The sequence below is a fragment of the Alexandromys fortis genome, unplaced genomic scaffold, assembly GCF_014885135.2.
Source record: "Alexandromys fortis isolate MF-2015 unplaced genomic scaffold, M_Fortis_MF-2015_v1.1 scaffold_162, whole genome shotgun sequence".
Classification (NCBI taxonomy): Eukaryota; Metazoa; Chordata; class Mammalia; order Rodentia; family Cricetidae; genus Alexandromys; species Alexandromys fortis.
Genome location: NW_026068033.1, coordinates 2,079,704 through 2,100,231, shown reverse-complemented (window position 1 = coordinate 2,100,231; position 20,528 = coordinate 2,079,704). Strand labels below are relative to the sequence as shown.

At 44.5% G+C, this 20,528-nt stretch overlaps 1 protein-coding gene across 3 annotated transcripts in view; it reads left to right on the top strand.

The window, feature by feature from the left end:
* The first annotated feature begins 66 nt into the window (after window positions 1–66).
* The window catches only part of Gart (phosphoribosylglycinamide formyltransferase, phosphoribosylglycinamide synthetase, phosphoribosylaminoimidazole synthetase), a 23,675-nt gene continuing 3,213 nt past the window's right edge, over window positions 67–20,528 (top strand). Inside the window, exons 1-19 of one of the 3 annotated variants that reach the window (XM_050164785.1) lie at window positions 67–178; window positions 1,405–1,494; window positions 3,432–3,615; window positions 4,304–4,399; window positions 5,003–5,177; window positions 6,733–6,844; window positions 7,472–7,540; window positions 8,279–8,404; window positions 9,548–9,635; window positions 10,043–10,128; window positions 10,426–10,594; window positions 11,841–12,072; window positions 14,858–14,952; window positions 15,214–15,323; window positions 15,591–15,789; window positions 17,122–17,373; window positions 17,548–17,700; window positions 18,631–18,837; window positions 20,089–20,208. In XM_050164785.1, coding sequence (XP_050020742.1) covers window positions 3,471–3,615; window positions 4,304–4,399; window positions 5,003–5,177; window positions 6,733–6,844; window positions 7,472–7,540; window positions 8,279–8,404; window positions 9,548–9,635; window positions 10,043–10,128; window positions 10,426–10,594; window positions 11,841–12,072; window positions 14,858–14,952; window positions 15,214–15,323; window positions 15,591–15,789; window positions 17,122–17,373; window positions 17,548–17,700; window positions 18,631–18,837; window positions 20,089–20,208 — 2,434 coding nt within the window. In that variant the 5' untranslated portion in view covers window positions 67–178; window positions 1,405–1,494; window positions 3,432–3,470. Of the gene's footprint in view, window positions 207–1,404; window positions 1,495–3,431; window positions 3,616–4,303; window positions 4,400–5,002; window positions 5,178–6,732; window positions 6,845–7,471; window positions 7,541–8,278; window positions 8,405–9,547; window positions 9,636–10,042; window positions 10,129–10,425; window positions 10,595–11,840; window positions 12,073–14,857; window positions 14,953–15,213; window positions 15,324–15,590; window positions 15,790–17,121; window positions 17,374–17,547; window positions 17,701–18,630; window positions 18,838–20,088; window positions 20,209–20,528 lie in introns of all 3 variants that reach the window. The other 2 variants (XM_050164784.1, XM_050164786.1) reach the window with 2 other exon arrangements.

Sequence of the window (20,528 nt, the reverse complement as noted above, 5' to 3'; positions counted from 1 at the left end):
CGGGCTCGGACCGCACCCTAGGGCGGGAGGAACCCCGCGGACGGCCTCGCGGGCGGAGACCGAGCACGGCCGGCCAATGGGCGGCGGAGCCGGGGGCGGGGCAGAGGCCGGCGCGCGCCGGATTCCCGGGGCCAGCTTCCGGCGGGTGCGTGCGGCGGCAGCGTGGCGGGGCTTGCAGGTGCGTGAACCCCTCTGTTTTTAAGCCGGTGCGTGGCCTGCGTTTATGCTTTGGCTTGTGGATTTAAGCTCAGCGAGTGGTGCTACTATCGAGACTGGTTAGCTGGCGGAAAGAGTCGTGTGGTCTGCACGGCCTGGAGCGAGGTCGGCCTTGATCTCCTTTCCCGCTTTCTGGTTCTGAGATGGGGCCAGGTTTCCGTGTCTCTGTGCCTTTTAAAGACAGACCTGTACATCGGTGGGTTTTATCTTTGTCAATAACGGTTTAGCTGGACCACTTTAGTGTTTGGTTTCTACTTCTCTGACAAATCTTTGGGGATGTTTTTACCCGGTTTTTCTATTCTCTCTTTACCTGACTCTTACTTTCACCATAAGCTGCCTACTAATTAACTGACGCCCAAGAAAATTCTCTCCAGGTCTCCCAGGGAGTACCTGGGAGACTACGGAGCCCAGGCCCCTAACCCCTCCTAATGTAGGGAGCAGTACTGTTTCACAGATTCTGAATAGTAAATGAAAATTGTCTTCTTGCAATCCTGCTCATAGTCAAACTATACATAAGTTTGAGATGTATATATATATATAGTCTTCAGCTATTTCTAAGACAATGACACAGAGTTGAAAGAAAAGCCTTGCTGTACGTGTAGATGTCTTTCCCATGCCCCACGTGCTTGCAGTGACCCAAGAAGCCAAAGAAGGCGTTCCATCTGAGGAACCAGGGTTAGGATGTTTGTGAGTCACCATGTAGGTGATGGAGATTAAACCCCAGTCTTCTGCAAGAGTTCTAAGTGCTTTTAACTGATGAGCCACTCGCCAGACTGATTTTACTTTAAATATGTGATCCCAAACTAAAGTATCTATTTAGAATTTACAAACGTCAGTTTCCTTCTTCCTGTAGCCATCTTCTGCTTAGGTAAATGTCTTAATTTCTTTGCACACACACCCGTGTTTGGTGCTAGAATTTGAACACAGGGCTCTTTTTTTTTTTTTTTTTTTGAGACAGGGATTATCTGTGTAGCCCTGGCTGCCCTTGAACTCCCAGAGATTGACCTGCCTCTGCCTCCAGAGTGCTGGGATTAAAGGTGTGAGTGACTACTGCCGGGTTCGCAAGGCTTTATTCTAAGCAAACACTATTGGGTTTTTTTTTTCTTTTTCTTTTTTTATTTATTTATTAAAGATTTCTGTCTCTTCCCCACCGCGCCCTCCCCTTTCCCTCCCCCTCCCCCAATCAAGTCCCCCTCCCTCGTCAGCCCAAAGAGCAATCAGGGTTCTCTGCCCTGTGGGAAGTCCAAGGACCACCCTCCTCCATCCAGGTCTAGTAAGGTGAGCCTCCAAACTGCCTAGGCTGCAAAAACTATTGTTAAACTCCACCTACCGTCTTTGTTATTGTTGCTTCTGTTTGTGTAATGACTTGATAAATTGTTTATACCTGAGGTATCAGTTTAGGTAAGCAAAGTCGTATAACAAGTTAGCATTTCTTATTTCTGGGTACTTTGTAGTATACGATATTTTAATGTTTATCTTGGTTCATTTTTTTAAAAAACAATCTTTTCTCATTTTACATACCAATCCCAGTTCTCATTCCCTCCTCTCCTCCCGCTTTCTCTTAGAAAATTAGGCATCAATCTACGTCAGGACCCAGCAATACCATTCTTGGGCATATGCCCAAAGGATACACACTCATACCACAAAGACATTTGCTCAGCTATGTTCATAGCAGCATTATGTGGAAACAGCGTAGGTTCATAAGATATGGCGTGCATGTTTGCATGTGTTTGATCTCTGTCCCTCTTATTCAAAACGAAAAACAAAAAAATCTTAGGACTCACTCCAGAGGCAGCGGTAGCAATGTGTCTGAATTGTGGGTCAACCAGGACTCCATAGTGAGACACTATCTTAAAAACCTTCTTCCATTTAATCATGGGTGCCCCACCCTAGTGCCCTTACCTAAACCTAGTCATTCCCCAGGAACGCCATCTCTAAATATGTTAGTTACATTGTTTCCACTAATACCTCACAATATGTATTAAGTATAGCACATGAAGTGGGGAGGGCGCTCAGCCTAGCAAGAGCTGAACTGCCATTCTTTCCTGAACCTAACTATAAGCGTGTCTGCCTCATTATGGTTATTTGTTTCCAAGTCTAACCTCCAAGTTTCAAGGGCTTTTTGTTTTTGTTGGGTGTTTTACTTACATGCTTGTTTACCACACATGTACCTTGTGCCTAAGGACTTCAGTGAAGGTGGTTGGGTCCCCAGGGTCTGGAAGTACAGATGGTTGTTAGCTACCTTGTGTATGCTAGGAATTGGACCCAGGTCCTCTGGAAGAGCAGCCTGGGCCATCTCTCCAGCTCTTGTTTTGTTAACTGAGGCAGGGTCTTACTGTGCATCCTGGCTGGTCAGGAACAGTCATCTGACTACCTCTGCCACCTGAGTCCTAGGAGTAAGTGGGAGCCACCATGTCCTGCTATAAATCCCAGTTTCTGAAGAATGGACCTCCGGGTGAAAATGTGACTTGTATGAAAACATAATTGTGTTAAAATGCCATTTATAAAGTATGATTTCTGTAGCCAGGTGTACCTGCCTTTATTCCCAGCACTTGGAAGTTGGCTAAGACCAAACATTTACCATGAGTTTGAGGTTAGCTTGAGCAACATAGTGTGACTGTCTCAAAAACAAAGAATGACTAACAACATGGCTGAGCAGTTAAGAGCCTTTGCTACTCTTTCAGAAGACTGGGGTTCAATTACCAGCATCCACATAGTGGTTCACAACCACCCAAATACCAGTACCAGGGGGTGCAACAACCCCTTCTGCTTTCTGTGGACACCAGGCACACCTGTAGTACACAGACATACGTACATGGTGATACACAGCTTTAATCCTAGAATTTGGAATGCCAGGCAGATGGATCTCTGTGAGTTTAAAGGCCACTCTGGGCTACAGAAGATCAATGCAGAAACATTGGTGGATTGAACACCTTTAATCCCAACCATACAGGAAATATAAAATGGGAGGAGAGAGGCTTAGTTTATGATAGCCCAGCCTTGGCGGAATTAAGATTTCTCTAGTGGCTTGGCTGCATTGCTTTTCTGGTTGAACCCCAATTTATGTCTCTGGTTTTGTGTTATTCATGCTGCACATGCAGGCAAAACCCTGGCACACAGAAAAGATAACAAAATAAAACACCACCAAAAAAGAAAAATTGTGTTTTCTAAAATATATGCATTTTAAAATGTCAACTGTGGTTTTCTTTCCACAGGTTTTATTTTGCTCCTGAATCCCTGCTTTGCAGACGGCAATGGCAGCCCGAGTTCTTGTGATTGGCAGTGGAGGAAGGGAACATACTCTGGCCTGGAAACTTGCACAGTCTCTTCATGTCAAACAAGTGTTGGTTGCCCCCGGAAATGCAGGCACTGCCTGTTCTGGAAAGATCTCAAATGCTGGTAATTATGTTTCAGAATAGGAGGTGGTTGATAATAAGTGATAGCTCACATATCTATAATAAGGTAGTTTTCTGTTTAAAATGTAACATGAGCCAGGCGGTGGTGGTGCACACCTTTAATCCCAGCACTTGGGAGGCAGAGGCAGGCGGATCTTTATGAGTTCGAGACCAGCCTGGTCTATAAGAGCTAGTTCCAGGACAGGCTCCAAAACCACAGAGAAACCCTGTCTCTAAAAACCAAAAAAAAAAAAAAAAAAAAAAAAAAGTAACATGAATTCTACCTTTGTGTGGTAAACATAGTGTATTCTAAGCCTTATGAACCACTGTGACTAAAACGATAGCAAGTGCCCCGTGTAGATTAAAGGCATTTTATGTGTTATGTTTGAAAGAGTTCCTGAGTACATTCTCTGGGTTTGTCTGTTTACTGTGTAATCAACACTGGTGACAAGCACAGTCGCATTGTTGGTGTTGGGGAGTCACTGAACTGGCTGCAGTGATGGTAGACTACTGAGCTTTGTTTAACCTAATGCATTATTTGGAATATCTCATGGTGAAAATTACTCACTGTACCCACAAAAGCAAAACCAACGATTTTAGTTTTTAATTTCCTTACTAAGAATGGTACTTGTTTTATTTGGTTAGCTGAAGATATTTCTGTACATGTGTGGGTTTATGTTTTCTGTTCACAGCTGTCTCCGTCGATGATCATGCTGTCCTTGCTCAGTTCTGCAAAGATGAGAAGATCGAGTTTGTGGTGGTTGGACCAGAGGCCCCTCTCGCTGCAGGTAAAGTTTATGTCTCAGGGTTACAGCATGCTCGCTGTCATTAGAAGTTTAGAGAGCACTGGATCCAGGTGTGGTTAGGGATTCCTAATAGTACAATAGGCGAGGATCTTTCAGCCCCTGAAAGTCGGTGGGTTCCAGGTTTTGCTTTTACTCCCAGCCTTCAATAATAAAATGAAATAGGGATCAAATCCTGTATTTCTCCTACTCTATTCTAGTGTCTTTAGTGATCTATATTCAATCGGACAAATCCAGATATTCACATAGAACAATTCACTTTTTGCTAGGTCTTTTTTGTTTGTCTGGATGTTTTGTTTTGAAATGAGGTCTAGTTATAGTAATCAAGTTGATCTACAGTTTGTGGGCTCCTGCCTTATCCTCTTTGTTAGCTGGGGCTCTGATGCCACATTGCACTACTCCTTTTGCATGCCTAGAATCCCCTCTTGGTGATATGCTGCTAGTAAATAAAAGACGGCATGAAAATCTTAAGCTATTATAACTACTAGTTTGCCTGCTCCTTGACTAAATATACATTTAATCATAATTCATGTTCAGTATGAATCCCTAGACAGACCATGAATCACCTGGATTTGTTTGCTTCTGTAGGGATTGTTGGGGACCTGACCTGTGCAGGAGTACGGTGCTTTGGCCCCACAGCACAAGCAGCTCAGTTAGAGTCCAGTAAAAAGTTTGCCAAAGAATTTATGGAGCGACATGGAATCCCAACTGCACAGTGGAGAGCATTCACCAAACCTGAAGATGCCTGCAGCTTTATTATGAGGTGGGTGGAAGGGCACCCTTGGAAGGACAGGTGCTCTTCTTGTTTGGTTTGGTTTTGTTTGTTAGGTTGGGTTTTTGGTGGTGGTGGTGGTGGGTTTTTTTTTTTCACTGTGTAGCCATGGCTGTCCTAGCACTTGCTCTGTATACCAGGCTGGCCTCAAACTCACAGAGTTCCACCTGCCTCTGCCTGCCAGGCAGTGGTGATACCCACCTTTAATCCCACTACACAGGAGGCAAAGGCGGGCAAATCTCTGAGTTTGAGGCAAGCCGGGACTATAGGGTTTAGTTAAAAAAAAAAAAAGAAGAAGAAAAAAAAGAAACAAAGTTATCTTAGGCTTTTACATTGAATCTGTTATGGAAAAGATAATGCTCAATAAAAAATAGCTTCCTTTTTTAACACCACAATAAGAAAGGGTTCTCTAGCACTTGGGAAACGGGCGCTGAAGGGATCAGTTCAGAGCCAACCTGGACTATTTGGATCCAGTCTCAAGCCGAAAGGAAACCGAAGCCTAGGATTCCGTACATGCTTCCCTTAAATAATCTTGTAGATTATTTGCTGCTGTCTTGATACATACTGCCTTGCAACTGACAAGCAATGATACGTTATTACAGCAACAAGATCTTAAACTGATTCCTGCTTCAGCTTCCCAAGTGCTGGGATAACAGGTGTGAGACACCATACCCTGCAGAGTTAACTGAATTTCTAAATGGCTTTTTAGATTTGTTATTTTATGTATATGGGTGTTTCACCTTTACGAATGTCCAAAAAGAAAACTTAGAAGAGGGCTTAGATCCCCTAGGATTGGAGTTACAGACAATTCTGAGCTGCCATTTAGGTACTGGGAATCAAACCTGGGTACTTTCTCTTCTACATGTGGAAACCGTTTGATCTCTCATTTATTGTGTGTGACCAACTTGACACATACACAGAATCAGAAGACAACTTGTACAAATCAGTTCTCTCCACCATATGGGTTCTTGGAATCAAATTCAGGTCAGCCACCTTGCTGGCCCAAGTTCACTCTTTACTCATTCTTCATCCCACGGGGTTTATTAAACACTGAATAGTATTATTATCCTAATAGCCAGATGCCTTGGGTAAGTGACAGCTCTGTTACTTACTGGCTAAACCTCCTTCCAGATCTCCAATCTTACTTCATTACTTTGTGTATTTCTGGAAACATTCTGTGGGTATCTGCCTGTGTTAGTCTCAAACGGCAGTATCTTTTACTTAAGTGAGACTCTCAGATGCATATCTTACAGATTATTTCATATCTGCTCTGTAAATCTGCTTGCTTTTTTAAAGATTATTGCTTATTTGACCTCAATATTTGTGACAAAAGCAAAATTGTATGATCAAAATGCTGTACGATCAAAATTATAAAGGGATATATAAGAAAACTTGGCAAGAAACACATTAAGTGATGATGGGGTAATATTTTTTTCTATATACCTTTCAATTTTGCTGAAACATACTATTACAAATCACAAAAATATTTAAATGTTTGCATTGTGGGGGTTTTATTAGATGATTAAAAACTGCCGTATCTTCACAGCGCAAACTTTCCTGCTTTGGTTGTGAAGGCCAGTGGCCTTGCAGCTGGGAAAGGGGTGATTGTTGCAAAGAACAAAGAGGAGGCCTGCAAAGCTGTACGGGAGATCATGCAGGTAGGTGATGCTTCTGAGGGGTTCGCTCTTCGTGTAAATAAGTGTTGTAAGTTCACATAGTGGGGTCCAACTGTCCCAACACACTGGAAAGTCAGTTTTCATTGTTCTATCAGCTAGTACAGAGCTATGCCAATTCCTGGTTCGTTCTTTTGAAGTAAGTTCTAACATCCTAGTGTCTGCTGCTGAATGGTGGAAAGTCTTTGACCCAGATAACTCTCCACACATCCATGACAAGAGAGCATTTGTCCTATGTGTCCCAAGTCTTAACAAAAGTAGCGCAGTGCATGAATACAGTGTCTCTTTCATAATCCATGTCAGTGATTATGACATAACCTCTTAGAAAAATCTATTTTCACATACATGGTTTTGTATAATTTTTGTAAACCAAACCATACATGGTTGTAACCAGAAATAAAGAGTAAATAGTGATTATGAAAGTTTCGGGAATGTGAGTTCTACCTGCTAGCTAGCACATCAAAGACCAGAACAATTCATACATTAAGTCTTCAGAAAGAAGTTACAGTGCTCGTGTACTTCCTGTCTCAAGTAGAGCAATTCTGTACAAGTAATCGGGTACATGTCAAAACCTTTAAGATTTATAAAGCCTTTTGTTTCAACTACAATTAGGAAAAGTCTTTTGGAGCAGCTGGAGAAACGGTTGTTGTGGAAGAGTTCCTGGACGGGGAAGAAGTGTCTGTACGTACAGCCCTTTCCTTGCCTTTAACACGCCCCAAAACAGACTCCATTTACTCTGTTAGCATCATCCGAGAACAGGAGCGGTTTTAAAAGAGGATTTGTACTCGCTTAGGAGTCAAATGAGGAAATGTGTTCTATCTTAATCATCCCCTAGACTAATGGTTCTCAACCTTCCACATGTGGTGACCCTTTTAATACAGTTCCTCATGTTATGGTGACCCTCAACCATAAAGTTATTTTCATTTCTACTTCATAACTGTAATTTTGCTTCTTTTATGAGTCATAGTGTAAATATTTGTGTTTTCCAATGGTCTTAGGAGACCCTGTAAAAGGGTCTTTCGCTCCCCCATCTCATCATCTCTGGGGTCACTTGTTGAGAACCACTGCCCTAGACATTAGTGAGAACACTTGGACTTAACACTGTGGAGATTCTGTACACTCATGTTTCACATACAGCTCATTGCACAGTAAGTGCTGAGATAGCATTGCCTAGTATACAGTGTGAGTACCTGGCAGTCTCAGCAGTAGAACGGTTGGTCTTTGTCCGGGGTAGAAACCTGGTTTCTCCCTAGGTTGCTATAAATGCCAGCTCCTTCACCAGCTGAATATCCAAGATCTGGTTCCTGCCATGTGAATGAGGAATTACTATTCGAGTTTTCTTCAGAAATGAGAGCTTTTCCTGAGTCCTGTTTGACTTTTTACATTTAACCTAAGTGAACTAATCTGTTTTCTCCACAGTGTCTGTGTTTCACTGATGGGAAGACAGTGGCCCCAATGCCTCCAGCACAGGACCATAAGCGATTGCTGGATGGGGATGAGGGCCCCAACACAGGGGGAATGGGAGCCTACTGCCCTACACCTCAGGTACGGTATGCCGTCACTAGTGGGCAGTCTGGATGGTCCAAGTAAGACGTCACCTCTTTGGGTCACTAATAAGCACTTCTGAAAGCCTTTGAGGACTAACAGCCAGTCTAGGAAATAGGAACTACAGTGAGGTCTGGCTGTATCCTCTCCCAGCTTGTGTGCCCCTGTATTTAATCCCTGAGACCTAGAATTATTCTCTTCCTCTCTGGGTCCAGGGCCCAGCACATAAAACAGATACATATGTGTAACAAATTGGTATCTAGGACAAGCCATAATTGCAGTCTCTGTGCATGAAACTGACAGGCGCTGTTCCAAACTCTGGGTGGTTTTGTGTGGCCAGGTGCAGTGCTGCACGCCTTTAATCCCAGTGCTTGGGAGGCAGAGGCAGGAGGATCTAAGAAAAAAAATCTCCATCTTTGAAGTAGAGTGGATTAGCTCTCTAGAAATCATTTTTATTTTTTATAAGTTTCATTAACAGTGATTTTTGGGATAACTGTAAGCTTAATTTCTACAATAAACTTACAAGCTTCTATGCGTGAATATGTAGGCTTAAGAGTTTGCTTGGAATATAATATACTAGAAGGATGCAGTAAGGAGCATGAGCATAGAATATACTGGAAGGCTTCACTGAGGAGCAGGAGGAGAGGAGAGAGGTCCTTATTTCAGCATTATAGCTGAGGTGCTTGGGAGGTACATGTTTGTAAGCCCTGCTGAGGTGAAACACTGACAGGAAGTGAACAGGCCTGTACTTGACATCATTTGCCGGGCTCAGAGCATTATTATTTTGATGTGTTTGGTGAAGAATTAAGGAGACATGAAAGTAGTCAGGCACAAATATTTGCAACAAATGTGTTCTTGGATCCGAAATATCTTATCTCCTAGAGTTCTTTCCTGTTCTGTAAAGATAAGGGCCATTGTGATGGTGTGGTGTTTTTTTTGGGTGGGTTTTTTTTTTTTTTTTTTTGAGACAGGGTCTCTTCTATGGCCTTGGCCATGGGATTCTCTCTGTGAACCGGGCTGGTCTCAAACTCACAATCTACCTGCCTTTGCCTCCCAGGTGTTGGGATTAATGGCGTATACCTCCACATCCAGCCTAACGTGATTTTTGTTAATTACATTTAAGTGTTCTCTGTGGTTCCCCAGGTTCCTAAGGATTTGTTACTAAAAATTAAAGACACTATTCTTCAGAGAACAGTAGACGGCATGCAGCAGGAAGGTGTGCCTTACACAGGTAAGCTGGCTGGCTTAAATCATTACGTAGTAACGTTCTACTGTAGCTGGAACTTGTTCTCTTTTTCTACAGCTGTAATCGTATTAAAACGTTTAGTATTAGGAGGTTGTAGTCTAGGACTGGGGATATAGCTTGGTTGGTGGAATGCTTGCCTAGCATGCCTGAAGCCTTGGATTCTATCCATCTCAAGGACCGTACACTTGGGTGTGGGGGGGCACACTTGTAATTCCAGCAGCTGGGATATGGAGGCAGGGGGATCAGCAGTTCAGGACCATCCTCAACTACAAAATTGGTTCAAGTTCAACCTGAGATACATGAGGCTTTGTTCATCATCCAGGTTTTATAGTTATAATCCAATGTTGTCACTACGTCATTACAGATTCCTCTCTCTCTCTCTCTCAATGAAGGAATTCTCTATGCTGGTATAATGCTGACCAAAGATGGCCCAAAAGTTTTGGAGTTTAATTGCCGTTTTGGTGATCCAGAATGCCAAGTGGGTAACAGTGAATAGAATATTGCCTGGTATGATGCATGTCTTTAATCCCAGTTCTTAGGAGGCAGAGGCAGACAGATCTCTGAGTTCAAGGATGACCTGGGCTACAGAGAGAGACTGTCTCGGATAGTAATAATAGTAGTAATAGTAATGAGTTACTAGTTTTTAGAAGAAAAGCATTGTTTTGTTCCCACAGTTTATTAGTCTTGAAATAACTGCTTTTGAGAAACAGTTGGTATAACAATGAATAAAATATTAAAGTTCATCTCTTCTACCATATTGATTCTGTTCTTCCAGGTAATCCTCCCACTTCTTAAAAGTGACCTTTATGAAGTGATTCGGTCCACCTTAGATGGCCAGCTGAGTGCGTCTCTGCCTGTTTGGCTAGAAAACCACACTGCCATAACCGTTGTCATGGCAAGTAAAGGGTATCCTGGAGCCTACAGCAAGGGTGTGGAGATAACAGGTGAATAGCAGTGATTAAGAGGTTGGGTTACAATGGAACAGGTGCCTGTGTCTGTTGAGGGTCTGAAGCTATCAGACCCTTGAGAGACTCAGTGTATCTAAAGAGCTGCCATTGATGTCCTTTCCTGCACCAGGAAACGTGAGTAACCTCGTCAGGTTTCCAGAATAATCCCTTTGCAGCCTTGCACTCCCACCTTCCCAGAGCCTGGATGGTAGTGGATGTGAGTCAGCGCGGTTAGCCGCAGTCAGATTTTAAGCACACAGCTCTACTTGATGCAGTTTGGCTCATTAGTGAGCAGCATGCCAGATTGTGGTTTCTGCGGCAGAATTCAAGGTTGAAAGGTTACCGGGGTTTTTTTTGGTGTTGTGGGGGGGGGTGTTGTTTTTTTGTGGGTTTTCAAGACAGGGTTTCTCTGTTACAGCCCTAGCTGTTCTGCAACTAGCTCTGTAGACCAGGCTGGCCTCAAACACAGAGATCCTCCTGCCTCTGCCTCCACCGCCCATAAGGTATCTGCTTAGATGGCAGTAAGTCTGTTTATAAATGAAGATGAAATGCCACCTCAGTTGTACACACAAAGGCCTCCGTGGTGCCCCAGCACACTGTAGTGCAGCCTTTACTAGTGATCTATAGTGTTTGCTTCAAGAACTTTATTCTCCTGCCCAGAAAAGAAAAGAATCTCAGTCATCTCTGTCAAGAATTGTTTGCTTTTGAAAAGGAATGGAGAAATGAGATTGAACCAAGAGCCTCTGTACTGCTGAAATTTCCCCTAGGAAGTATAATAGTGATTCCAGTAGCGCAGTATTGGACATGCCCAGCGGGCATCAAGTTATGTGTTGGGTGGCGCTGTTGTCAGACCCCTCAGAGAACCTGGATGACACTTTACCACACCAGGGGCTGTGAGGAGAAGGGGATAGGAGACTGTGGTGTGGTGGGCAGCGAGGCTAGGGCTCTTTTAAACCTCTTGTGAAGAAAAAGGAACTCTACCAACTCCCCTCCCTCACTGAACCTATCTATGGCTTTTCTCTTTTTCTCACTCCCCAGAAATGGGAATTTTTAAAATAGGACCACAGCCCAGGATGAAGTGTTTCAATCTTTGTTCCAGGGCATGATGATTATGCCTTTAATCCTGGGACTTGAAGGCAGAGCAGGGGCAGGTGGATCACTGAGTTTGAGGCTAGCCTGGTCTACATAGTGAAGACCGTCTCAGAAAAATAACACCCAGTTTGTTAACTGTGCTTGTTTGCAGGCTTTCCTGAGGCCCAAGCTTTAGGACTCCAGGTATTCCATGCGGGCACTGCTCTTAAAGATGGCAGAGTGGTGACTAGCGGGGGCAGAGTCCTCACGGTAACAGCCGTCCAGGAGAATCTTGAGTCAGCCCGTGACGAAGCCAGGAAAGGCCTTGCTGCCATAAAGTTTGAGGGCGCAGTTTATAGGAAGGACATTGGCTTCCGTGCTGTAGCCTTCCTCCAGCGGCCCAGGTAAATAAGGGGCAAGGTTCAGAACTGGCCTACGTGGCTGGAGATATTCTCCTAAGCCTATGCTGTCATTCGGTGTTCTGTCCGTGGAGCTGACTGGATCTTGGTTTGTATTTTGTTTGAATCTTAATTATTTATAGGCTGAGGCAAGAAGGGCTCAAATTTGAGAGCAGTCTATACTAAGGCTTTTCATGTCTGCCCCACCCCAACCCCCCCCCCAAAAAAAAAAAACTGCTCAAAGCAATATTTGAATAAATGGGAAACTCTTCTTGGCAATTCCTTATCTTTGAAAATTTGTCAAGATTATAATGACGAAGACTGTTAATCCTTGAGTCATTAAGTAGTTAAACATTCTTGAGCTTGAGTCACAGTTCCTGGTTTGTCCCTTTATCTATTACTTGAATGTATTTTTAATTACTGATTCATTTATTAACAAATATTTCCTTATAAAATAAATAAACTTGGTTGCCACATGAGTGTTTTGATTTTTTAAAAACAATTACATAATATCACATTGTTTTTATTTAGTTCTTCAGTGGGTGTGTGTATGTGTATGGTATGAGTGTTTTGCCTACACATATGTGCACCACATGCACTTGGTACCCTCAGAGATCATGGACCTGGGCTTAGGGATGGTTGTGAGCCACCATGTGGATCCTGGGAACCAAGCCCTCATCTGGAAGAGCCACAAACGTTCCTAACCACTGAGCCATCTCAAAAAAATAATTTTTAGCAGCTTAAACTATAACATGAGTGAAAGGCAGGTTTTTAACCCTTTTGTACATATATTACACTAAATCCTGTGCCAGCTCATGGAAGTTCTCTACCTTCAGAGACTGAAATGTGGTTTGGTTTTTAGGTTTGGTTTGGTTTTGTCTTTTTAAACCAAGTCTCACTATGACACCCTGCGTAGCCTAGAATTGACAGAGATCCAATGGCCTGTGCCACTATGCCTAACAAGGAACTTAAATCTTGGTTGGTTGGTTGGTTGGTTGGTTGGTTGGTTGGTTGGTTGGTTGGTTGGTTTAGTTTTTTTGAGGCAGGGTTTCACTGTGTATCTACTGACTGTCCTGGAACCAGCTCTATAAACCAGGCTGGCTTTGAACTCCAGAAATCCACCTGCCTCCCGATGCTGGGATTAAAGGCGTGCGCCACCACTTAAATCTTAACTGTAGTCTGAGTTCTTCAAGGTAAAGAGAATGAGATGTCACGAGCTAGTCGTTAACCTGCAGGGCATTTGTCCTGTGTGCGAGTGTCCCTGAAATGCAGGAGCTGAGCTGCTTATCAGTTCTCTCAAGTGCTCTAGCAGCTCAGCTTCACTGCAGAGACTAGTAAGTTCACAGTGCCATTCACAAACTTGATTCCTATGAGACACAGTTTTGTGCTTTCATAAAGCAATATTCATCATGTTTGTGCTTTTATAAAGCAATATTCATGTTTCTGTGGCCCTCAGCAATGAGAAAACTGATAGCTGATACCTTGGTACAATAAGAACACTTTTTTTTTTTTTTTTTTTTTTGGTTTTTTGAGACAGGGTTTCTCTGTGGCTTTAGAGCCTGTCCTGGAACTAGCTCTGTAGACCAGGCTGGTCTCGAACTCACAGAGATCCGCCTGCCTCTGCCTCCCGAGTGCTGGGATTAAAGGCGTGCGCCACCATCGCCCGGCCTAGAACACTTTTTTTTTTAGGGATATTTTTACAAAATTTTAACAATCCTAATTCCTTTTTTCTTTATTTGGTTTGACATTTCATTCCTACTCAAACTGAAGTTAGCCTGAGAATGGATATGGTTAAAAAAAAAAAAAAAAAAAAAAACTCTTTAAAGTAGAAGGGGCCAGACAAGGTTCTTGTCCATAATGTCAGCACTGGGAAGGCTAAAGCTGCCATATTGGGAGTTTGAGGCCATTTGAGCTACATAGAGACAGTGGGATGATGGAGGTTTGCATGTAAGGGCCAGGAATGGAGAGGTCCCGTGTAATGGACACAGAAATTCCCGTTTTACCTGGTGAGCCCAAGGGATGTTAATGATGGCAGTGCCAAATTGTGCCATTCAGTTAAACAATACACTTAAAGATGGCTGCGATGGTGAATTGGGTGCATATTTTATACAGCTGAGAAAGTTCACAGCAGGTGTGGCTGTGCGCATCTGTTAACTCCAGGTCAGCTGGGAAGGAGGAGAAGCCGGTTCAGTTACCTGCGCCTTTTTAGAACACTTCCATCTGAGTGTGCGGGTGGGTGCAGGCTCTGATTTAAAACATTCTGAGCAGGTTACTAGATATGAAAACTAGATGAAATGCCTTCTATTTTTTTCTCTAGGAACTTGTGTATGTGTGAGGATGCCTGTGTGTTCCCACATGTGGTCATATGCAGGTGTGTGCCTACATGTGTTGGCCTGATGATACTGAAGAGCATCTTGACTCTTCCACCTTATCCAGACAGAGGTCAAACCCAGCTCCCTGGTCTGGCTAGACTCTAACCGGCTTGTTTGGGGGTTCCCTATATCCACTTTCCCAGGCCACAGTTACAAGCAGGCAGCCATAGCCATCCAGCATTTCTATGGCAAGTGCTGAGCCATTTCCCTCACCCTTTCGAGTGTTCTTTTGTTTGTTTTGTTTTGTTGGAGATAATATTTTTTTTCCTGGGTGTGGTGGTGCATGCCTTGAATCCCAGCAGAGGCAGGGGCAAGCAAATCTGTGAGATACAGGACAGCCTGAACACATAGAGAGACCCTCTCAAACAGTAATAATTTTCCTGGCATTGAGGAAATTAGTTTTCATTTCATTTCCTTAGGGGCCTGACTTACAAGGAATCTGGGGTAGACATTGCAGCCGGAAATATGCTGGTTAAGAAAATTCAGCCTTTAGCAAAAGCCACCTCCAGACCAGGTAATTAGACCCTGTGAATAGAATAGCAGTATTGGGAATTAATCTGGGCCTTACATTTAGCTGAGGGATGTCTTTCTAATTATTGTTGGACGTCCTCTAAGTCGTTAAGTCTTGGTCGGGTCTGTGGGCACGCGGGGCTCTTCTGCTCTCAGAGCTAACATTATGTAGTTCATATCCTAGCCATTGTCAGGAGAACAGCTGGGATATTCATGTTGAACTCATCAGGTAAAATCAGCAAGTAACTCGTTTCTTGTCCAACAGGCTGCACTGTTGACCTTGGAGGCTTTGCTGGTCTTTTTGATTTGAAAGCAGCTGGTTTCAAAGATCCTCTCCTGGCGTCTGGAACAGATGGTGTTGGGACTAAACTGAAGGTAATCGGACACTTGTGATTACAGGCTTTGTGAAGGAGAACGGGGAATTTGCCTGCCAAATGGTTTCTCTATTTATCAAATAGCCATTTCTTCCTAACAACATACATGTGCTCAAAAGAGCCCTGGCAACCATTTGTTCTAACCGGATAGCTCAGGTACACATTTTAAACAATAGTGTCCGAGTTCCAGTGGTTGGAAGAAGGAAAAGGGGCTCTGTATAACTTGTCTCTGGCCTGAGGTGTTCTGTCAGCTGTTTATATCCTGCAGATTGCCCAGCTGTGCAATAAGCATGGCACCATCGGTCAGGATCTGGTCGCAATGTGTGTAAACGACATCCTCGCACAGGGAGCTGAGCCCCTCTTCTTCCTCGATTACTTTTCCTGTGGAAAACTCGACCTCACTACGACTGAAGCTGTCATCGCTGGAATTGCTGGAGCCTGTAGACAAGCTGGCTGTGCTCTCCTGGGTATGGACCCTGTGACCCACGGGCCCTCTACTGTCGGTTGGTCATGTAGAACTAAAACGTGATTTCTGCTGTGGCTAGTGAGGGAGACTTTACGTGAACAGACAGGAAAACAAGGTGTAGATAAAACTACCTACGTTCATCTCAGACTCTGTTCCCATCTCATACTCCTGAACTGCCAGGCTGGCTTACCTTTCTCCTCTGTCCATCTCCCTGTTCCTCAAGAGCCTCACTGGGTGGGCTTAGGGCTTTTTCCTCCTGAGTGGGCCTAAAACAGGGGAGACGTGCACCTGGAATTGTGCGTGTCCGACTATGGTTTCCTTAGATGTGACATAAAGAATCAAATGTAACCTGGCTTTTATAACCAACCATATATGCAGATGGGGGTTAACTATTCCTTCTAGTGCAGGTCAGGGTTGCACAATCCTACGATGCCTACAGTCCTAGCACTTGGCAGCTGAAGCAAGATTACTGAGAGTTTGAACCAGCCTGGGCTACATAGCAAGACTCTTGTCTCAGTGGAAGAACATGTACAACTGTATCTGTAGACAAATCAGATCCCAAGGCCAAAAGTTGCCTTTCACCGGTTGGTTTTCATTTTTTGAGACAGGATTTCTCTGTATAACAGCCCTGGCTGTCCTAGACCTCAATTTTATAGGCCAGGCTGGCTTCGAGCTTATAGTGCTGGAATTAAAGATATGCCCCACTATCCCTGACCACAGTACAGTTTGTAGGTTGGAGTCTGCTACCTACCTGTGTTGTGTTTTCACGTGATGTGGGTATAGCACTGTGCTGGTGAGGTGGTGTGCGACCACTTGGAGTGGGCGGTTCTGTGCTGTTATTATCACTAAGCTGGAGTGAAACTAAGGAGCTGGAGACAGGAAGTTAAGAGCATTTGCTGCTCTTCCAGAGAATGTGGGTTTGGTTCTGAGAGCCCACGTGGCAGCTCACTGTAACTCCAGTTCCAGGGGATCCAATGTCCTCTACTGTCCTCTCTGAGTACCAGATATATACATGATACATGCAAGCAAAACATTCATGCACATAAAATATCAAATCATTTTGAAAGCACTTATGAAATCACACTGTTGTAGACATGCTCTTAAGTCCCACTGAGCCTTGGCATACCAGAGTCAATGTCTGAAGACCATGTGACCTACAGAGGTGTCCCTCATCACTGTGCACCATTAGTACTGTCCCTAGATGTCAGCCAGCACATCGAGTATGGGATAGAGCTACACATAGGTTGTACTGGTTGTTGATGGTACGTGTAGCTTCTGTCACTGTTTAACCAGATTCGTGAGGATCACAGGATCCTTGTCCTTGTCTCACCAGGTGGAGAGACCGCAGAGATGCCCGACATGTACCCTCCTGGCGAGTATGACCTCGCTGGGTTTGCTGTTGGCGCTATGGAGAGGGATCAGAAACTCCCTCAGCTAGAAAGGATTGTCGAAGGGGATGTTGTGGTTGGGGTAGCCTCGTCTGGTCTTCACAGCAATGGCTTTAGCCTTGTGAGGAAGATTGTGGCGAGGTCTTCTCTCCAGTACTCCTCTCCAGCGCCTGATGGATGTGGCGACCAGACTTTAGGTAAACTGACTCTTGCTGTCCTGCCTGGAAATGTCTGAGCAACTACCGCAGGGGAAATGGATTACCTGAAATGGAAGGATGCAAGGTCACAGTCTTCGTCCATTTCAGAACTGTTTTTATGTTTGGGTTTCGAATGTATGGGCTAAGTTCTTGTCTTACCTCTCCAATCCCCAGGGGACTTGCTTCTAACTCCAACCAGGATCTACAGCCATTCGCTGTTGCCTGTCATACGGTCAGGACGTGTCAAAGCCTTGGCTCACATTACTGGAGGTGGATTGCTGGAAAACATCCCCAGAGTCCTTCCTCGGGAGCTTGGAGTAGATTTAGGTAAGCTAACCAAAGGAAATTTCTGATTTCAAAAAGAAAAAAAAAATGGTGATGGGAAAAAACATGTACTGTGGGTAGTGAATGCACAGTTGTGATTCTGCATGAGAATACTGCATTGTTTTGGTTTTGAGACAACTATTGGTTTCTCTGTTTAGCCCTGCCTGTCCTGAAACTAACTCTGTAGACCAGGCTGGCCTTGAACTCACTAGGTTTACCAGGCGTGCACCACCACTGTCCAGTGCAGCCTGCCTTCTCTCTTCACCCAGGACCACCTTCCCACTTCAGTGGCACCGCAGGCACTGGGTGATCTGGCCCTCCCACTAGCTTGCTGATAAGCAAGTCTTATGGAGGCGGTAATCACTCTAGCTGGTGTCGTTGATAACAGTAATCTGACAAGCCACATTCTCTTTCTTTATAGACATTCTAAATAATTCAGTATAGTTTTTGTAAATCAAATCTTATAACCTGTACATTCAAAAAATTGTCCATGTTACTTTTTATTATTGAGGAATTCTGTGGCAATGTTTGTACATAAGCCTTTACCTGATGCTAGTGTAAGAGTTGTGCTGTGTTGCTTGTGGCAAAGGAGGAGGTAAGTCAGCTTAGAACCTGTATTTTAGAAGAAATTAAAGGAACCAGGTATATATCAGAAAGCTCCCTCTAGCAGAACTGCCTCTGGGTAGTTCTACCTGGTATTTAGGGTACAGCTTGTCATCACTAAGACCCAGCTAAACATTTACAAAAAGTGGCATGCCCGTCTCTGTGGTAGTAAGCCATTAGGAGGTTCTAAAAATCCAGTAAAGTCTCGGTACTGACAGCCATCTCAGAGGACTGGTTACTCTTCATAGAACAGCAGAGTTGGGCTACCACTCACTTTTGTGTTCTCTGTATGGGACAATGGATTGATGGGCAACTCTTGCTTATTTTGAGATGCTGGCACCTGGAGGATCCCCAAGGTCTTTTCATGGTTACAGCAGGAAGGACAGCTCTCTGAAGAAGAAATGGCCAGAACTTTCAACTGTGGGGTTGGAGCTGCCTTGGTGGTGTCTAAGGACCAGGCAGACCAGATTCTGCATGACATTCGGCAGCGCCAGGAGGAAGCCTGGGTGATAGGCAGTGTTGTGGCATGTCCTAAAGGTAATAAATAACTCCGTGTGGCTGTTTCTTTTGTTGTTGTCTTTATTTATTTATTTTTTTTTTTTTTTGGTTTTTCGAGACAGGGTTTCTCTGTGGCTTTTGGAGCCTGTCCTGGAACTAGCTCTGTAGACCAGGCAGGTCTCGAACTCCCAGAGATCCGCCTGCCTCTGCCTCCCGAGTCCTGGGATTAAAGGCGTGCGCCACTACCGCCTGGCCTTATTGGCTTTTAGGTTTAGCCACTGGCACAGCGGCAGGTCTGCCCTGCAGCCAGGACGCAGCTGCTTCTGGAACTCTGATGTCTCTTGGCAGTGTCCACCCGCCAATGCTTGCACACCCTGACCAGTTGTGTGTGTTGGTCAGAACCCTGTCAGAAGTGCGAGCATTTGACACAGTGACAGAGATCCACTCAGTTAACAATGATGGTCGGTGCTTGTTGACCTTGCTTCTGCCTTTCTACTCTCTGCTGCGTGGGTTTCATTTTCAAGCAGGTTTCCCAGTGCTGAACACTAACCCCTTAGGTTCACACTGCAGTAAGAAGCTGTCCCTTTCTCCAAACAGCAAGCATCTTAGTCTTGCAAAGCCTCCTGGGTCGCACGTCCCCCAGGAAGCCAGGGGGTCTTAGCGGCAAGTAGGTAAATGGACTCGTTAGTGGGTTGGGTTGGGGAGAACACAGAGAGGAAGCATTTTCTATGGCCGTGCTTCAGTGCACTGGTGTGTTCTCCAGCTCCTAGCTGAAACAGTCATCCCGTGTGGCCACCTCCAGTATGTTCTTAAAAGTGAGAAATGAGGCTGGGCGGTGGTGGCACACGCCTTTAATCCCAGGACTCAGGAGGCAGAGGCAGGCGGATCTCTGTGAGTTCGAGACCAGCCTGGTCTACAAGAGCTAGTTCCAGGACAGGCTCCAAAAGCCACAGAGAAACCCTGTCTCGAAANTGTCTTACTTTCAGAATAAAATACAATAACGTTTTCTTAAGATATTTTTCTTTTTTTTTTTTAAGATTTATTTATTTATTATGTATACAACATTCTTTCCATGTATGCTTGTATGCCAGAAGAGGGCACCAGATCTCATTATAGATGGCTATGAGCCACCATGTGGTTGCTGGGAATTGAACTCAGGACCTCTGGAAGAGCAATCAGTGCGCTTAACCTCTGAGCCATCTCTCCAGCCTGATATTTTTCTATTATTGCTATTAATTCATCGTTTTTGTTTTTGTTTTTGACCTTTTTATGCATATAATTGAAATGAAGATTCCCCTCGTGTCAGAGTCAAGAATTTGATTGAAACCATGCAAGTAAATGGGTCAGTGGTGTCAAATGGTTTCCTGAGAAGTAAGAAGGCCAGAGTGGCTGTCTTAATATCTGGAACAGGTAAAGTATGACTTCTCCGTACATAGAACTCAGAGCGCTCCCCACGACCTCCAGTCACACAGACAAGGGGACAAGCACCTCACATAGTAAGGACACAGAAAGGGCAAACTGGTGGCTAGCCTGGCCTCCTAGCACTTGGGAGGCAGAGGCAAGCAGATTCCTGAATTTAATTCCAACCTCTACATAGTGACTTCCAGGCCAGCCAGGGCTACACAGTGAGACCCTGCCTCAGAGAGAGAGAGAGAGAGAGAGAGAGAGAGGGAGGGAGGGAGGGAGGGAGGGAGGGAGGGAGGGGGGGAGGGAGGGGGGGAGGGGGGGGG